General features: G+C 37.5%; 1 protein-coding gene across 1 annotated transcript; it reads right to left on the bottom strand.

Moving 5' to 3' along the window:
• Positions 1–2024: 2024 nt before the first annotated feature.
• Positions 2025–14198, bottom strand: LOC104616035 (regulator of G-protein signaling 7-binding protein-like). Its single transcript, XM_010292530.1, is given in 3 exon segments — positions 2025–2097; positions 3535–3682; positions 14135–14198. Coding segments are annotated over 3 exon segments (285 nt in total).
• Positions 14199–18248: the final 4050 nt, after the last annotated feature.

The raw sequence follows: 18248 nt of genomic DNA, 5'->3' as shown, positions 1-18248 counted from the left end.
CTTGGCACATAAAGAGAAAAAGCACTTGTCTGGGAAATTTAGCACAATATGTTCACCTTGTTTCTGGTTACCTTTCTACCTTTTATATTAACTCCTTTTAAATTCATACAAAATGTATATATTAGTGCCTATACTTAATGTTAACTCACACACTGTCCGTGAGCTATCAAGCAAAATCTTTCAGAATTCACTATGAATTTGAGGCATCTTCAGGCATGGTTTCAGTCTAAGAGCTATGCCTCATTCTGGTTACATCAGGGACCTGGTTTTAACTGTAGGCTCTGGACATTACTGTAAAACAACTGCTTAACTAAAAGAACATAGGTAAGAGATCATTTAATATTGTGACTCAAGCTTACAAACTACATCAGCTAAATTTCTTAGCACAGTAAATTTCCTGCTGTCACATCAGAGAATTCCATACAAAAAAACAGGTCTGTGAGTAGTCAGTAACATTATGTAAAGCTTTTGTGGTCTTGCAACCTTAAATCCATTCTGTCTGTCACTGAAATCAACAGTTGAACACTCAGTCATTTACTGAAAGCTGGATCAGGTCTTGTAAAGATCAACTCATTCAATGGCATTCATCTCATAATCATTCTCTTAAACAGTGCTTGTAATTCATATACATGTCAAAATTAAAGTCCAGAACATATTAATTAGCTATAATGTTCCTTGTTTGTTCTATTTACTTATACTGTTATCCAGCTTTAATTAACTAAAGATCTTGGAATATTTCAAAAATTTTAAGGACTATATGAATAATGAGTATGACTGTCCATTCCTGAGGCATCCATTCTCAGAGGTCACCTGTAAAATATGATCACAGTTGGAGTCTGTGGGAACTGAAAGAACACCATTTATGATTATCTGATCCTGGGGCACGTCTCAGAGTTTTCAAACTCTAGCTGACACGCTTCCCATCCTGCAGCACAGGTGATTTTCTGGCCAGTGTTGAAGGGCAGCGTAGACATCAGACAGCAGAGAAGAATCCTGTATGCCTTTATCTCTGTTCTGAATTCAAGTTTCTGTATGCTTTATATCCCCCAAATTTGTCTTTTTCTTCCTTATTTCCACCATGCTCCTTTCTTCTAGGCTAGTCATAGACTGTATGGCATTTTTCCACTCTCTGCAATGGCACATCTGTATCAATGTATCATAAGCAATTCCCTTTCTCCTTTCACATGGTTCTCTATCAAGCCATCCTGCCACAAACTCTTACTTGTATAATGAATTCATCCATTCCATAGTCATCTTTTACCATATTATGATGAATGATAGACTGCTTAGTAACTTGGGACAAGATCTAGGACATATTTAGGCATACTTCACCAGCTGCCACTGTGCAAAGACTATACAGCATTTAAGAAATACACATTATCAAGAAGAAATCAAGAAGAAAAATTACTATCTTTTTAATGTTGTTCACAAGAAGAAAGAGAGTCTCTGTAGATGTGGAATATTTAACACTGCTGGGCCACAAAATGAAGGCCCATTGCTAAATACGTGCATGGGATGGAGATCCTGCCCCTCTGTGCAGGGTGCCTTATAGCTGGCGACGGGGTAAAGCAGGCTGTTAGGAGAATCAAGGCAAGTATCTGTTCTGCACAGGGTCAGTGTCATATCACGAAGCGACAAGCCTTGTATGGGTAAAGCAAACCCCATCATTCAGTAGGATCCCTATGATAGTCTGTGCAATTTACGCTTTCATTACATGTGAAAAAGAAAGCCTCCTGTCCAGGGAATTAGTTGTGCTGCTGCCTTCATGTCACCAGGAAAGGTCTATTACTTTATCTACAGATACCATACTTATAAAATTCTAAAATACTTCACGTGAAACTTGAGAGGCCAACATTCACATATTAAATTCTGGCTCCACTGAATCAGTAGGGAGGAGGCTTCACCTAGAGTTTTTTTTTTTTTTGTAACTTCTGTAAAAAAAAAAACCCTAGATTTTTTTGATCAAATGGAAGGCAAAACTTTTACTTATCTTAATTTTTCTTACATGAAGAAAATACAAAAACCTACCTTGATTTTTCAGTGGTAAAGGCATAGTCTCCCTGAGTTTACTCAAAAGGTTTTTCATTTCTCTCATATCTCTGTGGAAACAAAAGTTGAAAGTGATACAAAAGAACAGCATTGAAGACTGAATGGGAAATGGCTCACAGTACAGCTTTATAAGGTGAAGTAATGGAGCAATAAATACAAAAATCTATTGAGCAAGCATTTGGTTCACATACATATATCAGAAGATACTTACCAAAATATAGGGCAGTAGATTTAATAAAGGAGCACTTTTAAGCCAGTCTTTTAAGCTAGTCATATCTGGTCCAAATTTATTATCTGTTCTAGCACTTGATTATTCCCTATTAAATGAGATGGTGGGCACAATGTGATTCTAGTGGCAAAATACACAATATGCCTTAAAATTAGCACAAGCTAGTTCTACTGTCAACTTAATACTCATTATCAGCATTTTGTAGCGTGCCATGAACGCGCTGCACTGCTCAGAAGGAAATTATAATATATGTAGCTAATCCATGACACTTAAGCTCCCTGCACGTTAAGTGAAAAATTTTAGAAACAGGGATGTCACTCTCATGCCTCTTAGGAGGACTCTGGCATGAAATTTTCAAAAAGGCAGAAAATGGAAAATGTGATAACAAACTATCATCTCACAAAGCAAGCTACATTTGGATATGTTTTGAGAGAGGCCAGAAGTTGTGAACAGGTTGCTATTTTACACATAGATGGCAGACTAGCAATTTTGTGTGCAGGCTTGTGATGTCTTAAGGATTCAAGAACAATGTGGTCTTGCCTCATTCATCTACATATAAATAGTTCTTAGAAATGAAGCAGCATGACTGGTAAGAACTTCCTCAGTTTTATTCTCCAAGTTACTCTCTCAATAGAACTGAACTTCACTTTATATAAATAAATATGGTAACCATTAAAACTCAGCAGCAGCTTAATATACAAAGACATCAAAATAGGTATTTATTGCAAAGAAATGTTGGACATAAGGATTACCCCCTACTAAAGGGTCTCATTTTTGTCTTTGAACTGCATAGTTGACGGGGTAAGAGAAACCCACTTTGACAAACCTGTGGACGATATTCCCTTCGTAAAGCTTTCACATTCGTAACTATAGGCAGAAACAACAGACATGAACTAGATTCTGTGCTTTCAATTTATGAATGCCAAACTGCAGGCCAGCGGATTTCAGGGACGAAATCAGAAACCACTCAAGATGAGACAAAAGCTGCCTCTTTCAGAGAACCTGGCCCACTAGCAACATCATTCCCCACCCGTTGTTTTTGACAAGAACCCTTTGGTAATTAGCCTAATCAAGGATGTCACTTCTCTCTGTCCTTCTTTACGAGTTGCTCTCAGATATGTTAAATGTAACAGAAATGTCAACAGGTTATTTAGTTTACTAGTATCTCCAACTCTAGCAACACTGCCTAATGGGAAAAGGCTAAAAAATTCTAGACAGAAATTTGGGTTTTTTTAGGAATTAATTGCTACACATACCTTTCAGTGTTTTCAATATCTGTGGAAACCTGCCATAAATGCTGTTGAATATCTGTTGGTGATGATGATGTGTCTTCTAAAATAGGTACTTCAGAACTCTCCTCCACTTTAGTATCTAGGATCTTGGGTGGGGCACAAGTTTCTTTTCCTTTAAAATATTTAAACAAAGCATGTAACCCCTTATTTAATAATTAAAATGCATGCTCAGATTAATCATTGATGTTTTGACTTTGATCTTGCACAGTAGAAATGAAGAGAGTGGTGAATGCAAACGCTAAGCAAGGACTGGTCAGAAAGAGAACAGACCACACCAATCTGCTAATCAGTGCTGCTATACATGTTACTCCTACCAAACAAAACTAAGAGAAGTCTCATGCAGGCATGTGTGGAGCTTAGAATTTTACATAGTGAATATTATGAAGGGTTTCCGTTAAACTCCAGTGGCTCACGGGACACAAAATAAAGAGCCAGAGGACAAAACAGAACAAAGTAAGGAAGGAAACTAGAGCATACATTCTGAAAGCAACTTCAAAAACTTTGGCACTTAAGAACATTGCAACCCATGTCTCCTAGTACAAAAATGTGCAGTTTTGTACTTCGCGATTTTAAAAGCAACACATAGCTGCCACCACTTACAGCCCAATACACCTTATATGCTTACACTTGCATACATACACTTATATGCTACACTTATTCCATGCTTACACTTGCCTAATTCACACTCACTTTATAAAAATGAAATGCAGTGTTGGAATTTAATGGAGGCTTCATGACAGATCTGCCAGGGCTTTTGTCAAGGAGAGAATGGGATAAAGGATGGGGAGCATGATAGTGGAGCATGCAAGAGAGCTAAGTACTGGTGAAATTTTCTGGTATCCTCGCAAACCTCTTGAGGACTGTCTGATGGCATTTCTTTTCTGTAATGGCAAGTACAGTCCTAGCATCAAGTACATTTAAGTGAGAAAACTGAAACTGGAGTGCCTCCCAGACACGTTATTGAGAAATTAGTTTCCCCCCCTCTGAGTTCTCTCATGTAATGGAGTAAACAATCTCAGAAAGAAAGATATTTTCTGTTCTAAAAACAGAGCAAATATGTCAATGTTTAAACCAGTGGTACAAGGAGTTGAGTAGGAAATGTTTTTTCATCTCACCATTTTTGCAATTTGAAAAATTTTCACATCAGGACAATCATGAGTAGATTCTATGAGGTTTGACAAAAAACAGGAAGAACAAGAACAGCTAACAGAGTAGTGGTCATTTAATGCAGACCATGCTATATTGCTCTTCCATATCACAAATAAGTATCCCTGCTATCAGGCTTGTAACCTTGTTTTTTTAAAACTAGAAATTCCTGGATCTTTTGGGGCAGGTTCTCTAAACTGTTGTATTCTGCTAAATTATTACTTTTGCTAAAAAAAGAAATAAATAAAAAAAATATTCTTTGCTACTTGTCTGAATGTCAAACTAGACATTACTTATGCTGCAGAAGATACTTGGTTAATGTTTTCATTACTCTCTGAAGTCAGTAGGAAGCCCTTTTCCCTGCTTCCCTGCCAACTAAGTCATCTAACTATGATTCCAAGAGATTGCATGACCGAAAATCACAAGTTTATAATCTGTAAAAGAATGATGTCCTGTGTTTGTTCTCTGATGCTTACTTTGGCATCCACTGCTAACTTGTGCTTTGCCAAATCCCTCTGTGAGCCACTTTAACCAATCAAATGGTACAAGATTACCCCAATAAAAAGAAAAATAAAATGTGAACTTTTCTGATGCTGCAGTGATTTAAGCCAGGTCAGTAAAGAACTCTACATGTTCCAGAACAAGTGCCACAGGAGGGTGACGATATGGCCTGAAGCAGTGGAAAGGAGGAATTGAGGGCATGGTAAAGGAGGGGAGATAGTGAGGAAGGGATCGAGATCTTTCTGGTGGTAACAAGCTATTATGCTGACTCAATTGCTTGTGGAACAGCAGCCTAAACCTACTTCCCAGATTATGTGTTTTACTCTGTATCACCCTTTAGGTATAACTTTCAAATTTTTCTAGTTCTTAACTGCAGTTTATGCTGTTATTTTAAGGTTGTATTGTAAAATTTTGCTTGTTCATTTGTGTAAGCTTCATTATTCATTATTTTTCCCATTACAAGCAAGATACATTACCAGTATCTCACTTCCCACTTCTTTGTAAAAGAGGGTTGCCCCAAGGAAACCATCTAATTTGCCACCGATATCACAAAGTGTTACTGCTGGAACTGGGTATTAGTTAATTTTTCCATTATTTTGCAGAGTTATGTTGGAACTTCAACCTGACCTTTGGTGACATGCTGTCAAGAACAGCCCTGTCTATAGATGCATCCTTCAGGGATGTGGAAGGTGTTTCAATGGTGTTTCAATATTGGCTACTAGATTAAATAACAGAAAAGGTTCTTTTTCGCAACTTGAGAACAAAAGCACTGAGACTGTAACATTCTTTTTGTTAGCACAAAGGCAATTTCTTGCAGGTTTAGCAGAATGAATGGCACAGATTTCTTTTAAACTGAAAAAAGCTCTTTAGCGTTAATTCAGTTTTATTGTGAACAATTCAAGAAGCCCTTCTTGAATTTCAGAGCATGTGCTCAATCACTTGAAAACAGTTGAAGAGTCAGCTAATAATAAAGGCTGTGCTTGAATAATGTATATGACTCAGGCTTAACATTTCTACTACATGGCACAGCCTGTAGAGAAACAAAAGCTCATTAATCTTCTCATCCTTCTACTGGCGGTAAGGATATCTTTTGTGTCACACGTTCTTAAAATAGGGATATGAATCCTAAATTTTACTTTCAGTTTAGTCAGTGGAAAGGCTTTCCTTAATTTCCGTTGGAGTTTGATCATGTACACAGTGTTTTCAAAGCTGTCCACATACACTTGCCATTCTTGCCAGTTTACTGGCACACGCTTGGTAGTGTGGCACACTGGCAGCTGAGGCTCTTCTTACTGTGAAACTTTAACATCAAGCATAATGTATTCTTTGTCTTCTAGATTCTAATCCAGCATATTTTTTTACTGCTTTAAGAAGCAGAAAACGCCTTTGGTATGAAATGAAATTCACTGAATTAAATAATGCTGAAGATCAAACTTGAGTGACGATAAATGAGAGGGTAGAAAGTGATCAGTTCAGCAAGGCTACACACAACATCTATGATCTCTGTGCTTTATGTGTCTCACTTGCTCCGTGTTTGCTTCTGCCATGCCACCCTATGCACCTACACTTAGTCATCGCCTATTTCCCAGAGGAACTTCGATAATGAAAAAAAATGTTTATTATAGGTACCTCAGAGGAAGTTAGATTTCACTGCAGATGAACTGGAAAGATCTTTGAGGGGAATAACAGAATTTAACAAAGCTGAGAGAACGCATCTCTCAAAGAGAAGGGAGCATTTGCATCAGGATTCTACCCTGGCAATTAAGGATAAATGCACAAGCTATAGATCACAGCTGAAGTAAATGGAGAACATGAAATGTGGCAAATATGGCTAACAGCCTGATGAACTTCATTCTGGACTTACACTTCGGACCTGCAGAACTCACAGGATTATGTCGGTGGAAATATTATTATTAAGGAAAATGCAATAGGAACAAGTCTGTGGTATAAGTTGTGGTTTCCTCCTTCCAAGCCTGTTTCTGTTCTATTCATTTTGGATGCTTCACAGTGTCCACATGAGAATGGGTGATTCTCTGGATTTTTAAAGCGCTTTTTTCTCCACACCTGTGTGCTTCTCTTCTCACTCACATTTTAGCCCTTCTGTGTAAGTAATATGTCTGAGTAATTACACATATCTACCAGTCTTTAAATAGAATGCTGAGATTGTAGCACATCCATTAAATAATCCTTCCTTTCTCCTTCAAAACTCTAAATAGCGTGTTATTTAAACAAAGCCAAGTAAAACAAAAATCCTTTCACTGAACTGAAGGTTTATTTTTGTAATCTGGAATATAAGCTATCATAGGCCTTTAGGTACTATTTTAAGGAAACATATGTTGTTATCACAAAACACATACTGGAAAAACAATTATGGCAGAAACTTCTTGTATGGTACACGATACAGTTATCTGCGTTTTGGTATCATTATGATGTACCAACAATGCAGGAATGAGTTCAGTGTAAATTTACATTACAAAAGCCTAATGTTTTCTGTCCATAGTATGCACACAGTATTTTCCGCAATTCTTCACTTTTTTACCTAATTATTCAGGTACCTACCACTCTGGTTAATGCTGGTATCCTTCTGCCCTCAGCTATGTTTACACAAGTCAGATGGGGCCCACACATCTCAATTAGAGTGACTGAACTGTATTTTTTTCTTCAGGGCTTCCAAACAGGCTTGTGGTAAGAATAAACAATATGTAGGTTACAAGCATTAAAGTATTTCGCATCTTATTCTGAGAAATTATTCATGTACAAACACAACATTTAGAAAAAAAGACCATTTCATACAAGAAACTGTAAGATTCTGGGAATCTAATGTATTCTGGACCCATTTTTCCCCATACATATTAAAATTCTCCTAAAATGACTAGAGCTATGTCTAAATAACTGACAGCATTTTACCTCTCCATGTATATATGCATCTTTTTGCAGTAAGTTACAACAGTATAGCTGGTTGTACTGGTTATGGACCATAAGAATAATATATTCTTATAATTATACACATTTTATTTTTTCAAACCCAGCATAAATGGCTATCAGTTTCAAACTTTGTACTTATTCGCTTTAAGTATTTTTACAACATGTTTTGAACTTTGGGAAACATCTCCAGTTCATTTTAACTGTCCCATCTTGCCTTTGATTTGTTACATGGGTTTAGTCCCTTTATTAAAATGAGTGCCTAATAGAATGATTGCAATCTGCAATTTAGGATTTTAAAAAATATTTAAACCTGTATAGACATAAAACTTTGGTAATGCGCACTTCCACAGTGACATGCTATAACGATCCAATGATATTAATAATATTTTACAGTTCCTTACAATGAAAAGAATATTTTACTATTGTAGATACATGAATCAGCAAAGTTCTTTTATCTGTTATGTTTACATATTAAAAATGCAATGAAGTTCTTTATAAGGTATCAGTGAAAACCTTTGACCCAGAAATATTTGTGGCTGAATACAGCAATGCATGCTGAAGCGTAGTAAAGAATTCTGAAGTAGTTCTGTGTTTTCTCCATGTGGGACCTTGACTACCTCAGTATTAATTTGGAAAAAGGGTAATCACATCCAGCAGCTTCCATGGACAGAAATTAGGTAAACTACTTCTTCTAAGACCTTGCTAGCTAAGCCAGGATTTGTTTATTTAATCAGAAGTGTCATTGTTGGGAACATGCAATGTCAATAAAGTACATACAATATTTAAAGGAATTAAGAGATGAATTTTGTAAACACTTCAGAGAGGTACCTAAGCTCCTTCAGAACATCTTACTTTCCATGAAACTCCAATTAAAATTTAAAAAAATATTGCTAGTTTTAAGAACTCTGTTTGACACTGCTCCCTAAGGCACAAAGCTATGTAATTCAAATGATGGAGGGGAACAAATAAAGCAAAACCAAGATGAGGAAAGAAGCTGTAGGTCCTAGGTAAGTGAATTCATCTGTTGCTTGACAAAGTCTGAGAAAGATAATTCTATCCAAAGAAGTTCTATCAGAGTGTGATAATGATCCAGAAGAAAACTGGGTGAACAAATGCAGTGAGAAGTTTTAGAAGATTTCCTGGAAGAGCTGGAACATGAACTGCCATATGCTGTATCTGCCCCAAAAGGTATTTGCTATAGCCACCCCCCAATAGATATTTGCTATAACAGAAGGGACAGCAAGATCCTTAAAGCCCTCATATTAAGGACCGTAGGAAGACACAGGAGAGTTTCTCACAGTGCTACCCTGAAAATTGGACTCTGTAACTACCCAAATTTTCATGTGATTCTGTCCAAGTTGCTTAAACCCAGATCCTCAAAATAGTTATTAACAAAGTATTTCTAATTGGTTGCTCTACCCAGAAACTCTTTGCATTCAGCTGCAAATGAAGCTACTGAAAAATTACTCTATAAACAGATACAGCACTGCATAAAGTACGCTGCAATCTCAGATTCTAAATTAGCAATCTTTAGCTTAATGTCTCTTTGTTCCTTCTTTACAATGGGAAATATTGCTACTAGCTCACTACTCAAGGCAGTTCTGAAGACACTCCTATCAATGTATGAGTTACTGAGAAAGGTCTGGGGAACAGAAGGATTCTGCCTTTAGAACAGAATTGTGTGCAATAAATACAATGTATGACACCGAACAATTAGGATAAAAGAAAGACATACGATCAAGTAAATATTTACATCAATTAGTCAGGACTCTTGGGATTGTGGAAAGGAGGAGTAATAAAATATATGATCAGGCAACCAAAGACACAGTAACTACAAAAAGCCTGAATTAAGGCTACTTGAGCACATTTCATTGTGTCCTTTGCAAACTTCCTGAAGGTTGAATTTTGCAATCACAATGTATTTTCAATACTGGTCTTTTGTGCTGTATGTGCCTTAGAAACAAATTTATTAGAGAGCACTTACCTCAGTTTACTTACTGCATAAAACAGATAGAAATACTTATGCCTTTTGGCCCTACTGTGACTGTTACATCTCGAAGAAATAACGGGCTACCTGACTTTTCTAGCAGAGGTTGTATGACAGTAGTAAGTTAATCTAAAGCACTGTAAACATGCAAGAAATTTCTGTACAGAAAACTTGATATATACTATACAGTATATATAGGAATGTTCGTTCAGTAGAACAGAAAGATAAGGAAAGATAGAAGATCACTGATGCGAAAGACGGTGAAAATATCCAGAGCTCAGCCCTTCAAACTGTAGCATGCTGTTTCGTTAAAGAGAATCTGTTTCCCAGTAGGAAGCATTCACTGAGTTTCTCTTGGGAAAAGAGCATCAGCACTGCCTTAGCTTTATCAGTTCTATAGTTTGTTTGATAATGTCTGGTCTAGATACCAGGACCCACATTATTATTTATTAGCTGCAGGTTGCCAACAACAGCCTACATGTCATTCTACTTGAATCTCTGTTGGCTCCCAACTAAGAACATAAATTGGTGAAATCTCGCGGGAGATTTAAAAACCTAACAAGCCACTTTTCCAACAGGTAAGAAAATGGAAAATATTACATTAAAAAATGAGCTTCAAGACACAGCAAAAACATCAGATACACACATTTATGAATTAAGCAAACTTTGTAAGACTAGTAGTCTTTGTATAGAACGAAAAATTTTTTTTTTTAACATGGTCATTCAGATGGTGAAAAATTGGTGAAAAACTAAACAGGTTAAAAAGTATCACAGAATCACAGAGTGGTTTGGGTTAGAAGGGACCTAGATCATCTAGTTCCAACTCCTTGTCAGGGGCAGGGACACCTTCCACTAGACCAGGTTGCTCAAAGCCCCATACAGGCTGGCCTTGAATGCTTCCAGGGAGGGGGCATCCACAGCTTCTCTAGGCAATCTGTTCCAGTACCTCACCACCTTCATAGTGAAGAATTTCTTCCTTATAGCTAATGTAAATCTACTCTCCCTCAGTTTAAAGCCATTGCCCCTTGTCCTATCACTACATGCCCTTGTAAAAAGTCCCTCTCCAGCTTTCCTGTAGGCCTCCTTCAGGTACTGAAAGGATGCTATAAGGTCTCCCCAGAGCCTTCTCTTCTCCAGGCTGAACAACGCCAACTCTCTCAGGCTTATCTTCATAGGAGAGATGTTCCAGCCCTTTGATCATCTTTATGGTCCTCCTCTGGACCCACTCCCAACAAGTGCATGTCCTTCTTATCACGGGAGCCCCAGAGCTAGACGCAGCACTCCAGGTGGGGTTTCAGCAGAGCGGAGTAGAGGGGGAGAATCACCTTCCTTGACCTGCTGGCCACGCTTCTTTTGATGCAGCCCAGGACATGATTTGCTTTCTGGCTGCAAGCGCACATTGCCAGGTCATGTTGAGCTTCTCATCAACCAATATACCCAAGTCTCCTCAAGGCTGCTCTCAATCCTTTCTCTGTGCCACCTGTATTTGCACTTAGGATTGCCCCAACCCACGTACAGGACCTTGCACTTGGCCTTGTTAAATTTCATGAGCTTGCATGGGCCCACCTCTCAAGCCTGCCAAGGTCCCTCTGAATGGCACCCCTTCCCTCCACTGCACTACGCAGCTTGGTGCCATGGGCAAACTTGCCCACGGTATGCTCAACCCCACTGTCCATGCCACCGATAAGCCTTGGTCCCAATGCCGACCCCTGACCCCTGAGGAATGCCACTCATCACTGGTCTCCACTTGGACATTGAGCCATTGACTGCAACTCTTTGAGTGTGACTATCCAGTTAATTCCTTATCCACCAAGTGGTCCATCCATCAAACCTCTCTTTCTCCAATTTAGAGAAAAGGATGTCATGTGGGACAGTGTCAGTGTCAGATGCTTTGCACAAGTCCAGGTAGATGACGTCAGTCACTCTTCACTGATCCACCAACACTGTAACACCATCATAGAAGGCCATAAGATTTCTCAGGCATGACTTGCCCTTAGTGAAGCCATCTTAGCTGTCACCAGTCACCTCTTATTTTCCATGTGCCTTAGCATAGTTTCCAGGAGGACCTGCTCCATGATCTTGCCAGGTAGTAAAAAAGTAACAGCATACTGTATTTTATAGTGGTGAAATTACTGGTTCTTTTATTCCTAGAGATAAATTTATGCACTTTGCCCACACTGCAGTACCATTCTCCGTAAGTAATGAAATTAAAGAAAGGTATGGATTCATTCTACTCCTTGGAAAATAGTGTGTTTTGGCAGAACACAGAATAAATAGGTTGCAAGGTCACCTGGTCTGACACCCTAACAGAAAGAAGGTCCAACTTGCATCAGATTGCTCAGGGCTATTCGAGTTATCAGTATCTCCAAGGATGGAGATTTCACAGCCTCTTTGGGTGCCTGTTCTAGTATATGACTACCTTCACTGTGAAAAAATACTTAGCATGTACCTGGAATTTCCCTTGTTGTGTGATGCCTTTACAATACTTCTAGGTGTTGTAAATAATACTTGTTTAATACACAAGAACAATGTTCTATTGGTTAAGTTCCAAAATTAAAATTACTTAAATCCCTATGATTATAGAATTGTTGCCTATTATGAATTTTTCTCAAAGAATATCACAGAAACTTGGAGCCAAGTTACTGTGGTTATCTCTATACGGATACAGGACAAAAATTACTCTATTTAGCAATGTCAGAATAGCTACCATTATTTTCTCTATGGTGAGATGATTTCAAAAGTACTGCCAGATAGGAACTAAGCTGGCCCATGCTCTAATGCTGTAATTTGTCTTATCCAATCTTAGACACCTAATCGTTTGATGTTTAAAGTTATTAATGTAGATTCCATCCAGAAGCAAAAGGGAGAGACAAGACATATCGGGGTTACTCAGGTCACCTCAAGCTACCTTCATGCTGCAATTACAGAAGGTGGTTTTACAACTGTAGCCAATGCTAGGAAATGTAGTACAATCTGTCTTAAAAAATTATGATTCATTTCAGCAGCTACTGGCATCTTGTTATATGATGGCTCTGTTAATTCTGTCTCTTCCTATTTTACAGATTTCTTTTCAACTTGAGAAAATCACTGAAAAGCTCAGTTGAGCAGTTATAAACCTCTAATTCTTATTTTCATGATACAAGTATCACTGGATTTAGCTGTATCCTACAGCCAGATGTGAAAAATACATTATGAGATCCTTCAGCACGATAGGAAATAAATAATGTTCATTACAAGACCTTAATTACAGTTCATTACAGAACCATGTCTTGTGTTTACCTATCTCTTCTGAGATATCCGCAGAAAGAGTAGTTAACAATTAGCACAGATGCAGTCCCAATCAGTGTGTGCCATCACTGCATAATGAGGTTACTAAGGAACCTATTCAGTGAATTATCTGCATTTCTACATCTTCCTTTCAGTAATCAAATATGAAATCATCAGAGAGATGTATTTTCACTGAAGCAAGGACATGTCCTTTGTGTGTAAAAATACCATATAAGGTAGATTTCAGTTCTGAATCTAGTATCTAATTGTATAAAGATGGGCACCTTTTAAACCATATCTTTTGCTATATGCTGGCATTGTGGGATAAATAACAGCAGGGATAGGAAGTGATCAGTTTAGTACTAAAACCATGCCATATCGCTCCGCCAAACACTTGCCCTCAAAATCATGCCCAACAAATACCTCTAATAAAATGATTTAAGATAGTCTGCTCACTGATCTGACTAAAAACAGCTAAAACTTTTGGGACCACTCTTTTAAAAAAACATTCAGACTTATAATCTACAAGGACATTAGTGATACATGCCTGATAGGACACACTTCTGGAAAATGATGATAATGAAATAGAAATACAGCTTTTTTTTCAGTAGCTGAAAAGCTTCAGTGGTATAGTTCATTTTATAGTTTGGTGCTTTATCTTTCATGAATACCCATGCATGCCCCAAAAGACTGTTCTCTCTTTTAAATCAGCATCTGTATATTTGTGCAATTCAATACCTTTCCGATGAAACTGCAGTGACCCTAGCAGACATATGGATTTAAGCATTTCTGTTGTGTACATTTCCAAGCAACACTGCAACTGGATGTATAGTCTACAGATTTCGGGATGAATTTCACCATCTTCTGGGCTGCAGTAAAAGAGAAAAAATTTAGTTAGGAATGGGACTGGAAGGATGTGAGGGTCATCAAATCCACTTCCCTACTGTTGAAAGCAATCCCATCATGATCTGCTTCATAAACTATGAAGCTATGTGTATATGATAAAATACCTGTTTCTAACAAACTGTATTTACAAACAATTCTTTAGCTCTATAGAGGTCTGGGCTTAAAACAGCTAAACTTGGGTTGTCTTCAGTAAATTTGCATGTCCTTCTTTCCTTCCCTGCATATTTTTGGAAAAGGAGTAAACAAGTGACTGAGATCTCTTCTCCTGTTTAAAAGCTTTGGGTAGTACTTTCTGGTAGATTGAAGGGTTCTTTTGCCACTCAGTTGCAGTTACCCTTGGTCCTGATGCAGATGCAGGAGATTGTAGGGCCACTTTCACAGTCACTGTTCAGGTTAAAATCCTGGATCAGGCATAATCAACCCTACTTTGAAGACACTCTCATCAGAAACAGGTCAGTTGTAGTCTTTTGGTTCTATAGTTTATACCTGCATTTCTTTTTTTCCCCGTGTCCAAATTAGTAGTCATGTGATACTGTACTGTGAGGAGAATGGGATGTTCAAGATTTTTTTCAGAAAAGTATAACAGTCTTGAAAACAAAAACTGAAATAAAGAGCAATCCTACACCTCCAATAAATTGCTTAGGACACTAAAAAAAAATTTACCCACATCCAGGAACCAGTTATCATGCCTGATTGTAAAACTGGCGATTAAACCTTGCTTTTATAGGCTAAGAACGCTGCATGGGTGTAAACATACTTTTTAATAAACTTCACTGTTCCTGTGAGTGCTAATGATGTGATTTAGCCAGCCATACCTGAGAATGAAGTTTTCAGTGCTCCTTCCAAAGCTATTTTCAGGGCAGTAAGTAGTAAGATTGAAGAGTTAGGATTTCAGCCATTTCATGTTCAAATATTCTTGCTATTGGTTTGCTACCTAGTGATGTTAAATGGTAAGATAACTCCCAAAACTGGATTTTGTAACAACTAGAGGAACCTGCTTTTCACATGGTAATGAACCATTCATTACCTGCGTCTTTACACGGATTTAATTTTCTGTGGTTAAACTGATGCTTCAAAACACCCTCCCACATACGAAATAAAATCAGACTTGTGGATTTCCTCACGGGAACTAAAGCTCAACTTACCTGATAAATTATTTGCAGCAATGCTACATTGGGCTTCTATAGTCAAATAACTTCTTAATACCAATCTAGGCCAAAGGTTTTGATACCTACAGCAGACAATGTCTATTTAAACTTGTAAAATATTTTTTTTTCTGACCTAAGGTAAGAGGTCATTATTATATCTAGATTCAGGTTCCAGTCAAAACGTTAAGTCCAGCTCTGTATTTTAAGGGAAATCATATCAGTTTGTGCCAATACAGTTTTACTGGAGTTCAGTTCTAATGAATACTGCATACTAAAACCTGTTAATTCTTGTATTTGAGATCCACCATTATTTCTAACAAAATAGACCATACATTGCCTAGAAACTGTGCACCTTCTGCCACTGACTTCAGTGACACCAGGGAAGAATATATTAGTCATACCCTGGGCTAAGAAAATAGGGCCAGTAAAAGGTAGGCACTGGTGCACGTGGCTCAGTGGGCAGGAGAAAGGAGCAATCTCAAAGGAACATTTGACGCAAGGACTTGCATAATCTGCCTCTAATGAGGGAGAAACTGTATAGTTTTTCAAGATCCTCAAGGGTTCCTGGACCTCCAAGTGACATCAGAAACCAAATGGGACCACAAAGGTTTAACAGAATTGGCGAGAACCTTCCTAAAAGGAAAGAGCAACTCCAGCTCTTCCACAGCATATGAAGGAAGACTGCCGGTGTTTGTACATGCCAATGAAAACCGGTAAGAATCACAGCAGTGGTAAGCTGTATAATCAAGAATGCTTAAACAAGCAAAGTCACAAAAAGGCAAAAAGACAAGGTTGGAAACTGAAGATTGAAAAGAAATCATGCTGGACTTCGTCAGAAGGGACAAAGGAAGATCGGTCCCACCTGCCAATCCATTACAAAGTAGATCTCACCAAAAAGGCAGGAAATGACTGGAGTACAAATTACAGTTGCTGTGGTCTGTTACTTTAGGAGCAATACCATACACATGGTAATGAACCTGCCCATCCTAAGGGCTTTGTTTCTTTTGGCTAGTCTAAAACATGCGCATTTCTCTTAAGTCACACCTATTTTTCTACTTTAAAAGTGGAGTCTGTGTTTGCTGAAAAATTATACCATACACAATATGGTATTTCTTGCATCGTATCATAAATACAGAATAGAGCTATGGTGGCAGAACAAGAAAGGTTCACCTCCAATAGTCCGAAGATGTCTTTTCAGATGCTTCCTGTAATATTTCTTCCTATTTTCAGTGATTCCAACTCGGAAAACATTCGATAACCTTAAGACCCTAAACAATTTTCCTGAAAAATCAGCTGACAGATTCTTTTTTGTTAAGTCCAGTCCTTAATTTATACAAAAACACGTATTTTCTAGAAATAGATCCTTGTGGAAATCTCACATTCTTTTCAAAGAATAGGAACATAAATATTTTTAGTGATTGCATGAGCAGTAGTATAACAAAATAATGCTAGTTCTAAAATGCTGAAAATTATGCTTTAGAAGACATATAGCATTCCAACACACATACATGCACACAACATTATTTTGGATAAATGGAATTTGGTTTTTAAAGAACTACTTAATTGCAGACTCCTCAGACACTCCAAAATTCTACTTTGTATATTACAGTATTTTATACTTTTTAACGTTGCATTAAGTATAGAGTACTTTTTATCCTGCATTAATCCATAGTATGTAGTCCTGGTTTAATAAGAGTTAAATCTTTACATTCTCAGCAGTTTTGTTTGCTGTTTCTTTCATTTTTAACCAATCTATTTATTATATGAATTGCAGCTGTTAGACCTCTGATCACTTAGCTGATTAGAAATTGACTGTTCTCTCTGCATAAACAATAACCATAAAATTAACAGCATTTCTTTTCAAATTGGCATAAGGCAAGAAGGGGTTTTAATGTAATCTTACTGGTACTAACCAAAGATGATAAAACACATATAGCTCAGATAAAAATTTAATTTGTATTAGTATGAACCAGGAGCAGTTCTTCAGAAGTAGACTGTTATTTCTAAATCACACCAGCATTTTCTGTAAAAGGGTTACTACAAAATTGGATGAATCTTAGAGAAGAATGGGGTTCTGATACTTGATGTAAGAGGCAGTCTCCGGAGTAAATGTAACTTTACAGAATTCTTCTAACCAAACAGAATTTGGGAAATAGTGAGAACAAGCAACCAGCCAAATACAGCAAAAGTATAACACACCATATTTTCTTCCTCTGGAACAGTATTTTAACTTGCTGAACCTTGGGTCTTACATACCTGTTTTTATTTCTCCAATAGCTAAATTTAAGATCCATGTGATACATATTTAGATAATACATGGCCTCTTGGAGGCTTTTACTATTCCGATTTGTCCTGCCTTTTAGCTTACAGATGAGATTCTTTACACCCCTTAGTGTCACATATTCTTACATGTGCATTGAACACTATTCCCAAGTTCAGCACCATGGAATTACTGCAGTAGATGCAGATACAGTTTTAATTTATTCCTATTGTCTGCATCACTGTTGCAGCACATTTCTCCAAGAGCACACATACAATAATTTCCTTTGAGCTATCCCTACCAATAGAGGGATTATAAAAACATTTAGGAGTGTAGAATTTCATTTACTTTCCATATTTAGCACCCAGGTCCAAAATTTAGCTCTTTAATACTACAGCTTATTTCATGTAATACTTAAATCTGAAGCCCCACCAATATACACACAAGCATATTTGGTTTCTGCCTGAGTTTCCTAGATGCTTAAACATCTCTTTCTGAGCAGGGTTTCCTCTGTCCTGAACATGAACAGTTACACAAC

This window comes from Phaethon lepturus, unplaced genomic scaffold, assembly GCF_000687285.1.
Source record: "Phaethon lepturus isolate BGI_N335 unplaced genomic scaffold, ASM68728v1 scaffold668, whole genome shotgun sequence".
In the NCBI taxonomy this organism is placed as follows: domain Eukaryota; kingdom Metazoa; phylum Chordata; class Aves; order Phaethontiformes; family Phaethontidae; genus Phaethon; species Phaethon lepturus.
The sequence above is the reverse complement of the archived record's forward strand: the minus strand, read 5'-3'. Positions and strand labels throughout refer to the sequence as shown.